At 43.5% G+C, this 12,891-nt stretch overlaps 1 protein-coding gene across 5 annotated transcripts in view; it reads left to right on the top strand.

The window, feature by feature from the left end:
• PPP2R5E (protein phosphatase 2 regulatory subunit B'epsilon) overlaps positions 1-12,891 on the top strand; it is a 178,066-nt gene that overhangs the window by 121,163 nt on the left and 44,012 nt on the right. For 4 of the 5 annotated variants that reach the window (XM_070065058.1, XM_070065059.1, XM_051826410.2 and 1 more), the window contains 2 exons: positions 4,873-4,974; positions 10,429-10,521. In XM_070065058.1, the coding sequence (XP_069921159.1) occupies positions 4,873-4,974; positions 10,429-10,521 (195 nt within the window). The remainder of the gene's footprint in view (positions 1-4,872; positions 4,975-10,428; positions 10,522-12,891) is intronic. The other variant, XM_070065060.1, reaches the window with a different exon arrangement.

A 12,891-nucleotide genomic window follows, 5' to 3' on the forward strand; every position in this document is an offset into this window, starting at 1 on the left:
GAAACCCTTCCAATATACTCTAAAAATGTCTTTTGTTCATTCTGATAATCTGAATGAATGAAATAGCACAGTTAGGGCCAGAGCTTCAGCTGCTGGATGTATCACAGAGGCAGTTTGCACTCGGGAAGTACCTGGATGTATTTTTTGTAGCCACATGGGCCCTCTACGAAACTGCCATGTGGTGGGGAGTGATGCTGGTGGACCTGTGGTCATGACACGTGAGCATAAGCGTGTAGTTGCCATTATGTTTAATAATCCACTTAATAATCTTATTCTGCAAACTGCCAGTGATAAAAGAAGATACAATGGAAGCAAATTTACTATGTAGAGCAGTGGTTGTGAAGCAGTTTTAGATCTTGGAAGCCTTTTGAAAATCTAATGAAGGCAACTTGCCCTCTTCCCAAATTGGAGTCATACACAAACTTTCAGGCATAAAACAGCAGCTACCTTAGCTTATCCATATTTATCTCGCTTTTATACAGCTTTTAATTTTTCTTGTCCACTTACATTCTTACAAAACATGTATTTGTTTGAGAGGAGTGGAGAGACAGGGAACTCCTTTCTGCTGAGCTGATTCGATTCCAAATGCCTGCAACAGCCAGGGTTGAGCCAAGCTGAAGCCAGGAGCTGGGAAATTAATCTGGGTCTCCCACTTGAGTGGCAAGGGCCCAGCTGCTGGAGTCATTATTGCTTCCTTCTAGGGTGTATATTCATGCAGGAAGCTGCAACGGGGAGCAGAGCCAGGGCTCCAGCTCAGGCCCTCCGCTGCAGCCAAACACCCACTTCATATTCACGTGCTTTATAAGTGTCGGCGTGTACTTTTCAGTTCCTTTCTGCTTAAATTCTTACTTGAGAACTTCTTCCTTCCTCTTGAGTACTGCTGCACGGTATTCCACTGAGTTATGTACCTCTCTGATGCTAGATGGACCGGTTATTTCCAGCTCTGCACTTCACAGAGAATGTTGTAGATGACAGCTGTAGCTTTTCAGTCTTGGATTACTTGCCAAGGGTAGGTTCTCAGGGATGAGGGTAAGCATTCCTTCTTTCATGACCCCATTAAGCACCTACTATATGCAAGGCTGGACCAGAAGCTTGGCCATTTCCATGACACTTGATATGCTTTGCCATTCTTTCCCAGTGTGCTAGGGGAACTGCTTAACCAGTCAGTCAGCTCTGAATTGTCCAGCCCAATGGACCTGGTTACTCATCTGGGAATGGTTAGAAATAAACTAAAAGCAGAACAACGAAGGTAAATCTGAAGAAATGGTGACATATGGTTTATTGAGGTGCACTTGACTTTAGAACTAGCTGCTGTTGTAATTGTTGACAAAATTCAGCCTTCTTTTGATGTGATAACTGAGAGGTAGCATTTTGACCAAACCAGAGGATTAGAGCACTGTATAGGGTTAAGTATCCTTGTAAATGACCAGTATATATTTAAAGCATCTAGAAAAAAATGGTTAAAGCAGAACTCCAGTACAGAGCCTTTAAAAAATTACTGATTTATTTGAAAGGCAGAGTTACAGAGAGGAAGCGACAGAGAGAGAGAGAGAGAGAGAGGGAGGGAGGTGTCAGTCTTCCATCTGCTAGATCACTCTCTGAGTGGCCACAACAGTCATATCTGGACCAGCTAGAAGCCAGGAGCCTGGAACTCCATCTGTGTCTCCCACATGGGTGGCAGGGTCCCAAACACTCGAGCTGTCTAACACTGCTTTCCCAGGAGCATTAGTAGGAAGCTGGCTCAGAAGTGGATCAACCGGGACTTGAACCTGTGCCTGTATGGATGCTGATGTTGCAGGCGGCAGCTTAACTCGCTATGCCACAGAGCTGTCCCCAAGTATACAGCCTTATGAATGCTTCCAAACTTATGTTTTGTGAATATTTATTAAATGCCTTGAATGTGCTAGGAAGACACATGTATTGCATATCCTCAGTTATTCTGTTAGTGGGTCGTGACAAACAAGTGTCCACAGATCATTGCTGCAGCAGTAGTGGGTGCTGTGTGGTACAAAGGAGCATCGGTTTAGGCATCTCCTCACCAGGGGTTTTATTATAGAGAAGCCCCTTTCATGGTCTACTTTCATATCTTAAGAGAGGGAAACAGCAATTTACAGACTAGTTGAGATGAAAACTTAAATAACTTCAGTGTGCATTCAAATTGAATAATCGAAGGAACTTTGCCCATGTGAATGTGATATGGCTGGCTGGTTGGAGGGAAGTAGCAGGCTGATGGTTATTTAAAAAGTCACTAGTTTCTTTGTAAATGTAGTTTTCATCATTGAAGGGGTAAAAATAAAATAATAGAACTATGTATGCTGTCATCAGCACTAGCAAAAGCATGGTGTTGTAATAGGATCATCTTTTGTTACCTAAGCTAAGAGCAGAAGTGTTGGTCTGCTACTGTTGTTCAAATCAGTGGACTCTCTGAGCCTAACTGCCTAGGTGCAGTTGTCGCTTTGCTGGTTACTAACTGTAATGTGGAGCTTTATCCACACTTGTACTTCTGTTCCTCAGGGAAATGCTGGGAGATAATGACGCATATTTCATAGGGCTGCCAGGCCCAGAAGATGCTGCGCTATGTCCTCTTACCTTCAATAGCACTTGCTGCTGTCGTCTTCCTTCTTAAAACACTCTTTTCTGTCCTGAAACCCCAAAATCCAGTCTTGCTTGTTGTATCTCCTGCTGCTATTCATTGGTTCTTCTACCCAATTTCTAAAGATTTGTCCTGGGGCCAGCATTGTGGTGTAGTGTGTTAATCTGTCCTCTGCAGCGCTGAGTATATCATATGGGTGCCAGTTCAAGTCCCAGCTGCTCCACTTCTGATCCAGCTCCCTGCTAATGCACCTGGGAAAGCAACAGAGGATAGCCCAAATACTTGGGTTCCTGCATCCATGTGGGAGACTCGGATGAAGTTCCTGGCTCCTGGCTTTGGCCTGACCCAGCCTTGGATGTTGTGGCCATCTAGGGAGTGAACCAGGAGATGGACAATCTCTGTTCTGCGCTCAGGCCGTGGCGGCCATTGGAGGGTGAACCAACGGCAAAGGAAGACCTTTCTCTCTGTCTCTCTCTCTCACTGTCCACTCTGCCTGTCAAAAAAAAAAAAAAAAAAAAAAAAAGATCCACTAATGATTTTGCATTGCATGTAAGATAAAACCTAATTTCCTTCCATAGCTTACACCTCTGGGATCTGTTTCCATCACTAGGAAATATGGGTAATTGTGACTTTAGACTATAAGCTCTGTGAGGGGACAGATTTTTATCTGCTTTGATCACTGCCATTTTCCCACTGCCTAGAACATTATTTGCACACAATGGGCCACTCACTAATATTTGTTGAAAGAATGAGCATCTTTCGGCTATATGGGCTCCTAAGCATTTCTTCTTTTCTTTTCCCTTAAATAAGGAAATCCAGCAGTAGGTTCTGGGGCAGTATCTCTCTTTTTTCCCTTTTCACCTTCTATGCATGGTCCACTCCCTCTTCTCCCCTTTCGATCTTTCAGATCAGGGTATGTTTGAGTCCTTAAGAGAAGATAGGTATGTAAGTACAGCAACAGAATGGAAATTGGAGCCCTGAAAATAGCACCAACAGCATTTTAAAATTAAACATTGTAGTGTAGAAATCTTGTGATACATACAGAAATTGTAGTAGAATCGTGGATCCTCAACCCGCCATCATTCATCATCAGCCGTTACCAATGTATGGCCATTCGTTGAGCAACCAGCATTTAACCTGAGTATTATTTGTGGTGAGGGAATGTCTAGTTTATAGAGGTATATGCCACGGATACGCCCTTGCGTATACTTATAAAAATTTGTGGAAATGTGGAATTGAAAGATACTTATTTGGTTGCAGATGTTCTTTTTAAATTAATGCATAGTCTTTTGATAATTTGTATTTTCCATTAACTTTTTCAAGACCTCCTTGCACGCATGGGTTTCAAATAATTCTTTTTTCCTCCAATGAACTTATTTTTTTACTACTGTCTTCTGGGGCTAGTGTTGTGGTATAGCAGGTTAAGCTGCCCCCTGTGACACCAGCATCCCATATGGGCAGCAGTTCAAGACCCAGCTGGTCCACTTCCGATCCAGCTCCCTGCTAGTTGAGCCCCTGCACCAACGTGGGAGACCTGGAAGAAGCTCCTGGCTTCCGCCCGGCCCAGCCCCGGCAGCTATGACCATTTGGGGATTGAAACAGTGGATTGAAGATCTGTCTCTCTCTCTCTCTCTCTCTCTCTCTCTCTCTCTCTCTCTGTGTCTCCCTTCTCTCTGTCTGTAACTCTGCCTTTCAAATAAATAAAAAATATCTGTTTAAAAAAAATACCATCTTCCATGGGTTTTTTTTCGAGTCCCCTGATATCTTAACCTGATCATTTTTAGTGTTCTGTAAATGAGCTGAGGACAGATTAGGCTTGATTTGAAGGATGTTAGAAATATTCTAGAGTATCTTTTCCAGTTCATTTTTTTTTTTTCCTGTGAGCATCTGGGATCTCACCATTAGTGCAATCATCAGAATGCAAAATGCAAGTGAGCCTGAGAAGGGACGGACGGGAAGCTCACCGGCAGTTGCTTGTAACTTAACGTAAATTGGTTAATTAGAAGCATGCTTCACTGGTACATAAGCAAGAACAGGCTCTGATGAAGGTATAAAGTCAACGGGGGCCCAGGGTGAGGGTGGCCGAGTAAGGGCAGGGAGTCCTGTCCAGGAGCCTGGGAAGGAGCTGCTGTCCTCTCCGGCTTTGCCTGGCGGCCTGGCTCAGTCTGTCCCGAGAGGGTCTTGCTGCAGTTTGGGGATGCTCCCTACCTGGCCACAAGGGCCCTGGAAGGCAGTCCAGAAGGGGCTTCCAGTTAACTCTGCTGCTTGTTTATTTTTAGGTATCTTGCAATATATTCAGAACTCTCCCTCCTAGTGACAGCAACGAGTTTGATCCAGAAGAAGATGAACCTACCCTTGAGGCATCCTGGCCACACTTACAGGTACATTGAACTACCTTTGTTATAAAAGAAATAGCCATTAGCCCATTAGCTGACGAGCACGGGAGTTCCCGGAAGGCCTTTATTCACCAAGGAGTCACTTGGAGGACATGAATGGAAGGCTGGAGTGTGCTCTTTATGTTTCTTTCTCTTCATAATGAGAACGGCAGAAGTTAAAGAGCACGTTTCAGTGGGATGCCTTGCTGTGGGCCCCTCCCCGTGTTGCGGGCCTGCAGCAGCTCCTGCCTTTGTGGGGGCTTGTCGGTGATCCCGCCCGCTGGAGCCTCAGACAAGGACAGAACCATTTTCACATTAATATTAGTTGGATGTGATTAGGTCACAGAGTACACATCTCATTTTTAGCAGTAGCTAACCCTGGGGACGTTGTGTGCCTGTCCTTATGATAATCATAACTGTGTCTCTTTAGAACAGTCTAGCAGGGCAGAACTGGACCGCAGCAGTGTTGTAAGGAAGAGCAGCAGCTGGAGAAAGCTTGGGGGAAGGCCAGTTCTGTTCTCTCGCATCGGGAAGGCCGTGTTTTCCAGCCCCGCTCAGGTGTGGGGATAGGTCGGGGCCTCGCATGTCTCCATTTCCAGCACTGGACCCATCTGTATGGCGCTGACTTTTACATCCTGGCCATTTTACAGCTCCTCCCTTCCTGGCTGCCTTCCCTCGTGACCAGCGTTTCTCAAAATGTTAGCGGAGATGGTGGAAGAGGTTCTTGTCTTCGTGGAAGGAGGAGCTCAGACGTGAGACAGGAGTGGGAAACAAGGCAGCAGGGTTGAATGGGGTGGGGCGTCCGGCCTCTCTGGATGGCATCTGAGAGCGCTCAGCCATCCAGGCTGGGGTTAGCAAAGCTACGTGGCTTCATGGAGAGGGTGCACCTGCCAGCCAGGCGAGCATCTCAGGAGAGAGCTGAGTGCCGAGTGGAGAAAGATACTCCTGCTAGACTGAGGAACGTCTCAGGAGAGACTGCGCATGCCGTCTGTATGCAGATGGGGCCTTATAAGGGAATGGGGTCCAGCTCCTCCCCCCATTTTTCTTTTCCCCATCCTCTTCTCCTGGGCAATGCATTTGCTGGATGTGAAATAGGTAAAATTCCTCCCAAGGTTTTGTTGCCAGTGTTAGTGGACTGGGGAGCCCACTTAGCCCTGGGCAGGGAGGGTTCTCCTGGAGTTTATTCCTTGGGGCTAAGGCTGGAAACACCTATAAAGTTACCAGGTATGGGCAAGATTTTTTTGTTTTTTAAGATTTATTGATTTATTTTGAGAGAGTTGGAGGGAGAGAATGAATCTTCTATCCACTTTTTCACTCCCCAGCATCACTGGCTCAGGCCAAAGCTGGGAGCCAGGGTCTTTATCCAGGTCTCATATGTGAATGGCAGGGGCTCAAACACTTGGACCATGTCCCACTGCTCTTCCCAGGCATTAGCAGGGAGCTGGATTAGAAGTGGAACAGCTGGGACATGAACCAGCACCCATATGGGCTGCTGGCCACAGGCTGCGATTTTTAGCCACCAAGTCACAACTCGGCCCTACGCAGTATGGTGAACCCTACTAGGCTGCTGCATCCCTTTGCACAGGGGCTTTTTTTCCCATAGCCCCTCATACACACACAGGCTAATGTCTCAGCTTCCTACCTAACAGAAGAACAGAACAAGGAAACTGGGGTAGATTGACCCCCAGAGCCATCTTTCCATGAGTCATCGTGTCCTCAGAGTGGAGGTGACAAACACCAAGGAGGGAAGGATGGAAGAGGAGCAGTGTAACCCTGTGCCTTCTCACCCCCAGGCAGAAGCCGCTGTCTTTGTAGAAGTGTTCTCAGGCTTCCTAAATGACCTTTGGAAGATTAAAAAAAAAATCCGTCCAGCGGGGAGATAAGACCTGAAGATACTCTGCTTACTTTTCCCCCTCATAAATTTTTGACAGGGCATTTGCATTTTTGCCTGTTGTGCTTTGGCAATTCAGGGTTGCTACAGACACCCATGTATGCTATTTTCCCAGCTGTATGTCATATGAGAGCTTTGGGGGGCTCTCTTTTATCCGTTCCAACATAGGCATTTCATGCATATGTATTCATGCTTTCAGTGCCGGGAGTGGGTAAATTAGTTGACATTATAATGGATTTACTCTCTTAGGTGTTTTTTTTTTTTTTTTTAAGGTGCCAGACGTGCTGTCTGCAACCTAAAAATTTGTAAAACTATTTGTGCTTTTCATAGGCACCTCTCAGGCTGTGATGCAATGCAAAACAAGAATTGTTCTTCTGAATGGTGGACTTCTTGTCAGGTCTCAGCTGTGATGCGTGGCACCAGCTCATGGGATTGCAGTTTAGAGTGAAAGAAGAGACTTTGGTTTCTTCCTTTGTCGTCTTCCTTCTTTAAATCTCCCTGGGAAAGTCCCATATCTGATGATGGAAAAGCCAGGAAGAGAAATGTCTTCCAAGCTTCAGCTTCTTGTGTCTTCTCTGTGTCCCACAAAAGAGAGAACAGAGCACTCCCCTCACTGGGAAGAGCTTTTAGAATGCTCTAAAATCGCACTACCATAGGTACAGATTTCCTCTAAAGTTCGGTGACGTTTAACTCAGTACTTCTAATTCTTCCAGTACTTAACAGCTCTGTAAGACATAGCGCCAAATTAATTCCTGAAGCTATTAGACTGAATTCTGGCATGAAAAAAACTCTAGCTTACGCTGTCATTCCAGCAGGAATAGTATGAATCATTGATTCATCTGAAACCCTAAAGTCAAGGCAGCCTTGAAGAGTGGTGATGAAGCCTGGCACCCTCTGGGATATAAAGTCGTAAACTGTGTTACAGAACAGGCTGGGTTCATCTGTGTTGACATCCTGTTCGAGCCTGTAATCCTCACCCCTTCTTCTTTAGCTCGGGGGGAGGAGGTGACCCACTAAGTCTTGGTAGGTGTAGGCCTATTACTCTTAACTGCACAGGTCAGGCAGGAAAGTCAGCCAGTGGGAGCAGGTGCATCTGTTGCTCTGTGGGTCCCTCTGCAGCTTCCTGGCTGGTTTTGTGAGTCCTGTGTTCTCCCTTGTGCGTGTTAGTCACAAGACTGGTCGCCTTTCTGTTTTCACTGATAGCTGGGTCAGTACTGACAGAGCCCTCGCTGAACGTCTAAGAAATCCCTTTGCTGTTCACGATAGGTCGTCCCGTGATGGTCCCTCGTCACTGAATTCAGCATTTTACTTATTAATTGAGCCAACGGTCTTTTTCCGACTGAAACACAGTGTGGTCTTAGACCTTTTCACTTTGTAAAAACTCCATGAGTAGCAGTGTGTTTCCTTTTCTGGATGACATTTTACAAGAAAGCGGAGTGTACAGGGGAACTTTAAAAAGCTTGTGGGAACTGGAATAAAAAGATAAGTTCATTATGCTTCAGAAAATGTTGGAATTGTATATAGTGGTTGGTCTCCAAAATGTTTGTAGAGAATGTGTATTATGAGAAACTGCATGGACTGAAACTTTTTTTTTTTTTTTTGCATAAAGTGATTATCTTAATTCCATTTCCCATGGGCTTTCTGAGTACAGTGAAGAACAACACAGCATTGGGATACAGTTCTTGAGTTGTTGGTGCCATTGCCTTGTTAGCTCATCGATCTTGTTTCAGGTTCTCTGATCTTGAAAAAAATGGCAATTTGTTGAGTTTTGTGTAGTATCAAAAGAAGAATATCTACAATAGACTATTAAAATACTCTGTTTTTTCAGCTACTAGATCTGTGTGACTTGAGTTGCTTTATATGCTTTAATCAAAACAGTATGTCACAACAGATTTAATATATAGATATTAATCTATCTTCTATTAAGCCAGCTATTAAAGTGGTTACAAAAATATAAAACAGTGCCCCTCTTCTCATTGTTTTGGAAAATAAAGTTATTTTTCACAAAAAATTATTTTAACTACTAAAGCATTTTAAATTTTCTCAGTTTTTATTTCTAACTTGAGACATTATATATATATATATATATATATATCTTACATATATCTTATTTAGACAAAAAAGTGTTTTGGGATCCCGATTAAATTATAAATATAAAGGATTAAGACCAAAAAGTTTGCAAATGGTGTTGAGAGCGGTAGTGATGATGATACATTTCAGTCACTGGCACAGATGGTTTGGTATTTATCACCACATTTAATAGGGTTTATCCTCTCCTTTATGAAGTTATAGAAACAGTGTCAGAGCTGGACTTGCAATGTAGCATCTGTCTCTTAAACTACTTAAGTGTTGGGTTCATGTACTGTTATGTACTACGTGGGGACCTAATACAGATGTGTTATAGAGAGAGGACTCACAGTGCATCCTTGGCGTGTTCTCAGGACAGTTACTGGAGAGTGACTGTTTGCAGATGACAGTATGTGCCACTCTACGGTGCATTGCTTGGAGGAGTATCAGCTGCTGTAAACTTTCTGGAAGTAACTTTGTTAATGAATATCTAAAGCCTTAAGTGTTTTGATATCTTTTTTTCCTAGAAATTCCACTTAGAAATATTTATTCATGAAAGAATTGAACAAATGTATACTAATGTACTTTGTATAATGCACATTATGTCATAAGTTGGTAGAGAAATAATTCAGAAACTACTGAAATGTTTAAGCATAGGAGATTGGCTAAATTAGTTATGAATAATGGAAATCATTATACATTATGTATGATACCCTGAAGCTACTAGGAATGATGGTTCAGGTAATTGTTGACATAAAGTGTTTACAATGTATTATTTAAGTGGTAAAAATAGTTTAGAGAACTATATAGGAATGCATTATAGTAAATTATATATAGAATATACAACATACATTAAGTATACATACTATACATATATCAAAGATACATGCATTCAAGTGGTAACAGTAGTAGTCTCTGAATGGTAAGATTATAGGGAAATTTCTGTACTTTTTGTGGCTCTATTTTCTGATTTTTAATTATTTTTTAGAGATGTATTTATTTATTTGAAAATGAGAATTACAAAGGAAGAGGGAGAGACAAGGAAGGAGGGTGAGACAGAGATCTTCCCATCCGCTGGTTCACTTCCCCAAATGGCTGCAATGGCCAGAGCTGGGCCAGGCCTAAGCCAGGAGTTTCTGGGTTTCCCATATGGGTGCAGGGGCCCAAGCACTTGGACTCTCTTCTTCTGCTTTCCCAGGTGCATTAGCAGGGAGTTGGATTGGAAATGGAGCAGCTGGACCTTGAACCAATGCCCACATAGGATGCTGGTGCTGTAGACGGCAGCCTAGCCTGCTGCACCACAGCACAGCCCCTGATTTTTAATTTTATTAGCTAAAAAAACATGGCAACTGTGAGCTACAGGAAGGGCTGGGATGACTTGTTGATTGATAAGAAAGCCCAGCTTTCTAATCCTGTCAGTTGTAGTCTTACAGGCTTTCATGGTTTTAGTTTTATTCTTAGTGAATCATAATTTTACATGAACTGTTTTCTGTTTCTTGCAGCTTGTATATGAATTTTTCATACGATTTTTGGAAAGCCAAGAATTCCAGCCCAGCATTGCCAAAAAATATATAGATCAGAAATTTGTATTACAGGTAAGCAAATTCTTGTGGTTGTGTTATTCAACTTTGTATAGTTCATCAGATTTTCTCTTACAATGACAGTTATAGCACCATATATGTGTGTGTATGTATGTATATATGTTAGTTTCCATTAAGAATAACAGGTACCTTTTTAATTTCTTTGTGGTGGGAATTGATTGCATTTTGCACAGCCACGAATGCTAATGCTTAAATCTTTGTGGTTTTCTTTCTTGAAGTTTAATTATAAAGGAATTTCATTTATATAACCCTGGTTTGTGTGAATATTTATGCAGCTTAAAAATTTGTATTTGCATAAGGATTCCTAAAGAACTGTTACTACATCTGTTAAAACTGAGTAGGCAGGTTCATGCTGCGGCGCGTAAGTAACCTGTAGTAACCAGAGGCTGGGTATCAGTGAGCTTTTACTGCTAGGAGACAGCAGTCTGACACTCGGGGATTAACTCTGACCTGTCCATTTGGAGCTTCCCAGGGAATCTACCTTGCCTGTCTTCTCGTCGTACCATTTATAACCGTTGGCCATACCTTCCCTTTTATTCGAGATGGTTTTCTCATGGCCCTGAGTTTTGAGCTAGTAAGCCCTTCCTCTTGTTTATCTGTACAGACAGGTACTTGAGCCACCATGGCGTATAGGCTGTTGTAGCTGCTTTCTGAGTGACACAGGAGGCACAGTGTGTCGGAGAAAAGTAAATGTCTGTATCCTCGTGGGCAATAAGTAGAATTTCAGCTTGTGAGTGTGTGACACATAACAGATTCCTAGGATTCAGTTCAACAGAATACCAGAGGCAGGCCAGCTTCAGATATCAGAGGGCCACGGAGGCACCTCTGCACCCTGGGTAATGTGGCTGAGTGGGAGGGAGCTTTGGTGTGTTAGCTCATCAGCACCCCCATACCGACAGTCCACATTCCCTGAGGTCACAGGGCAGATCACTGAACCCTTCTGCACATTCAGGGTGCTTTGGTGCCCCAATAATTGTGGCTCACACCTTGGCATCAGAGGCTTTGGGGGAAGGAGGATTGAGCTGAGGTAGAGAGATATGCAGATAGCACACCAGCATCCCTGGATTGCGGGTTTAATTGGTAGATCAATACAGATCCTTCGACCAAGGAAGCAAACATCACTTCAGAAAACCTAAATAGAAGTAATAGATCTGTGCTTTGTGTTGTAAAACCCTTGCATGTGTGTGGTGCTGTATAGTTGTCAGAGCTCCTGTTACATGTATTATTTGATTTGTACAACAGTCTTCTAGAATAGAATTGGCTAAGTTTTTAAGGCACATTTTCTAGGTGAATAAACTGAGGTCTGAAAAGATGATCAAGTTTGCCCCAGCACATTTCCTATTTTGGTTTTCTGTCCATGACGCCCCAATGCTGCTTGTGAGTTCCTTCACTTTGCCTGAAGTGACAAGAGAGGAGGAGCCTCTTTTTATTAAAGATTTATTTGTTTTTAATTTTTAATTAGTGTTTAACAGATTCTGTGTGCTTTGTAGATAGAATTCTAAGAACATCATGCTATTCCCTCCCTCCCCCCTCCCCACCCTTTTATCTTTCTTCCTTCTTCCCTTTTTTTAAATTTTTGAGATAACTTATTTTAAATTTGCATTATAGTAAAAAGGCTTAATACTTTGCAAATTAAGAAGTTTAACAAGTAAAAAGCAAAAAAACCATAGTTTAGAGGGAATATAGACAAAGGCTATAAACAGTAATTGAATGGAAAATGACCATTTCACCCATATACAGTAAATTTTAAAGTAATCCCAGATGATTAAAACTATAGTAGTGTAACATTCTTTCTTTCTTTTTTATTTTTTGACAGGCAGAGTTAGACAGTGAGAGAGAGAGACAGAGAGAGAGGTCTTCCTTTTCCATTGGTTCACCCCCCAAATGGCTGCTACGGCTGGCGCACTCCGCCGATCCGAAGCCAGGAGCTGGGTGCTTCCTCCTGGTCTCCCATGCGGGTGCAGGGCCCAAGCACCTGGGCCATCCTCCACTGCCTTCCTGGGCCACAGCAGAGAGCTAGACTGGAAGAGGGGCAACTGGGACAGAATGCAGCACCCCAGCCGGGACTAGAACCTGGGGTGCCGGCACTGCAGGCGGAGGATTAGCCAAGGGAGCCATGGCGCCCGCCAAGAGTAGTGTAACATTCTTAACCATTGGTTTGACAAAGGTATAAAACAAAGTTTTACAAAACTATGCTTGTGGGGCCAGCACTGTGGCAGATAAAGCCGCCGCCTGCAGTACTGGCATCCCATGTGGACATTGGTTTGAGTCCTGGCTGCTCCACTTCCGATCTAGCTCTCTGCTATGGCCTGGGAAAGCAGTGAAAGATGGCCCAAGTCCTTGGGCCCCTGCACCCATGTGGAG

This window comes from Oryctolagus cuniculus, chromosome 20 (assembly GCF_964237555.1).
Source record: "Oryctolagus cuniculus chromosome 20, mOryCun1.1, whole genome shotgun sequence".
Lineage (NCBI taxonomy): Eukaryota > Metazoa > Chordata > Mammalia > Lagomorpha > Leporidae > Oryctolagus > Oryctolagus cuniculus.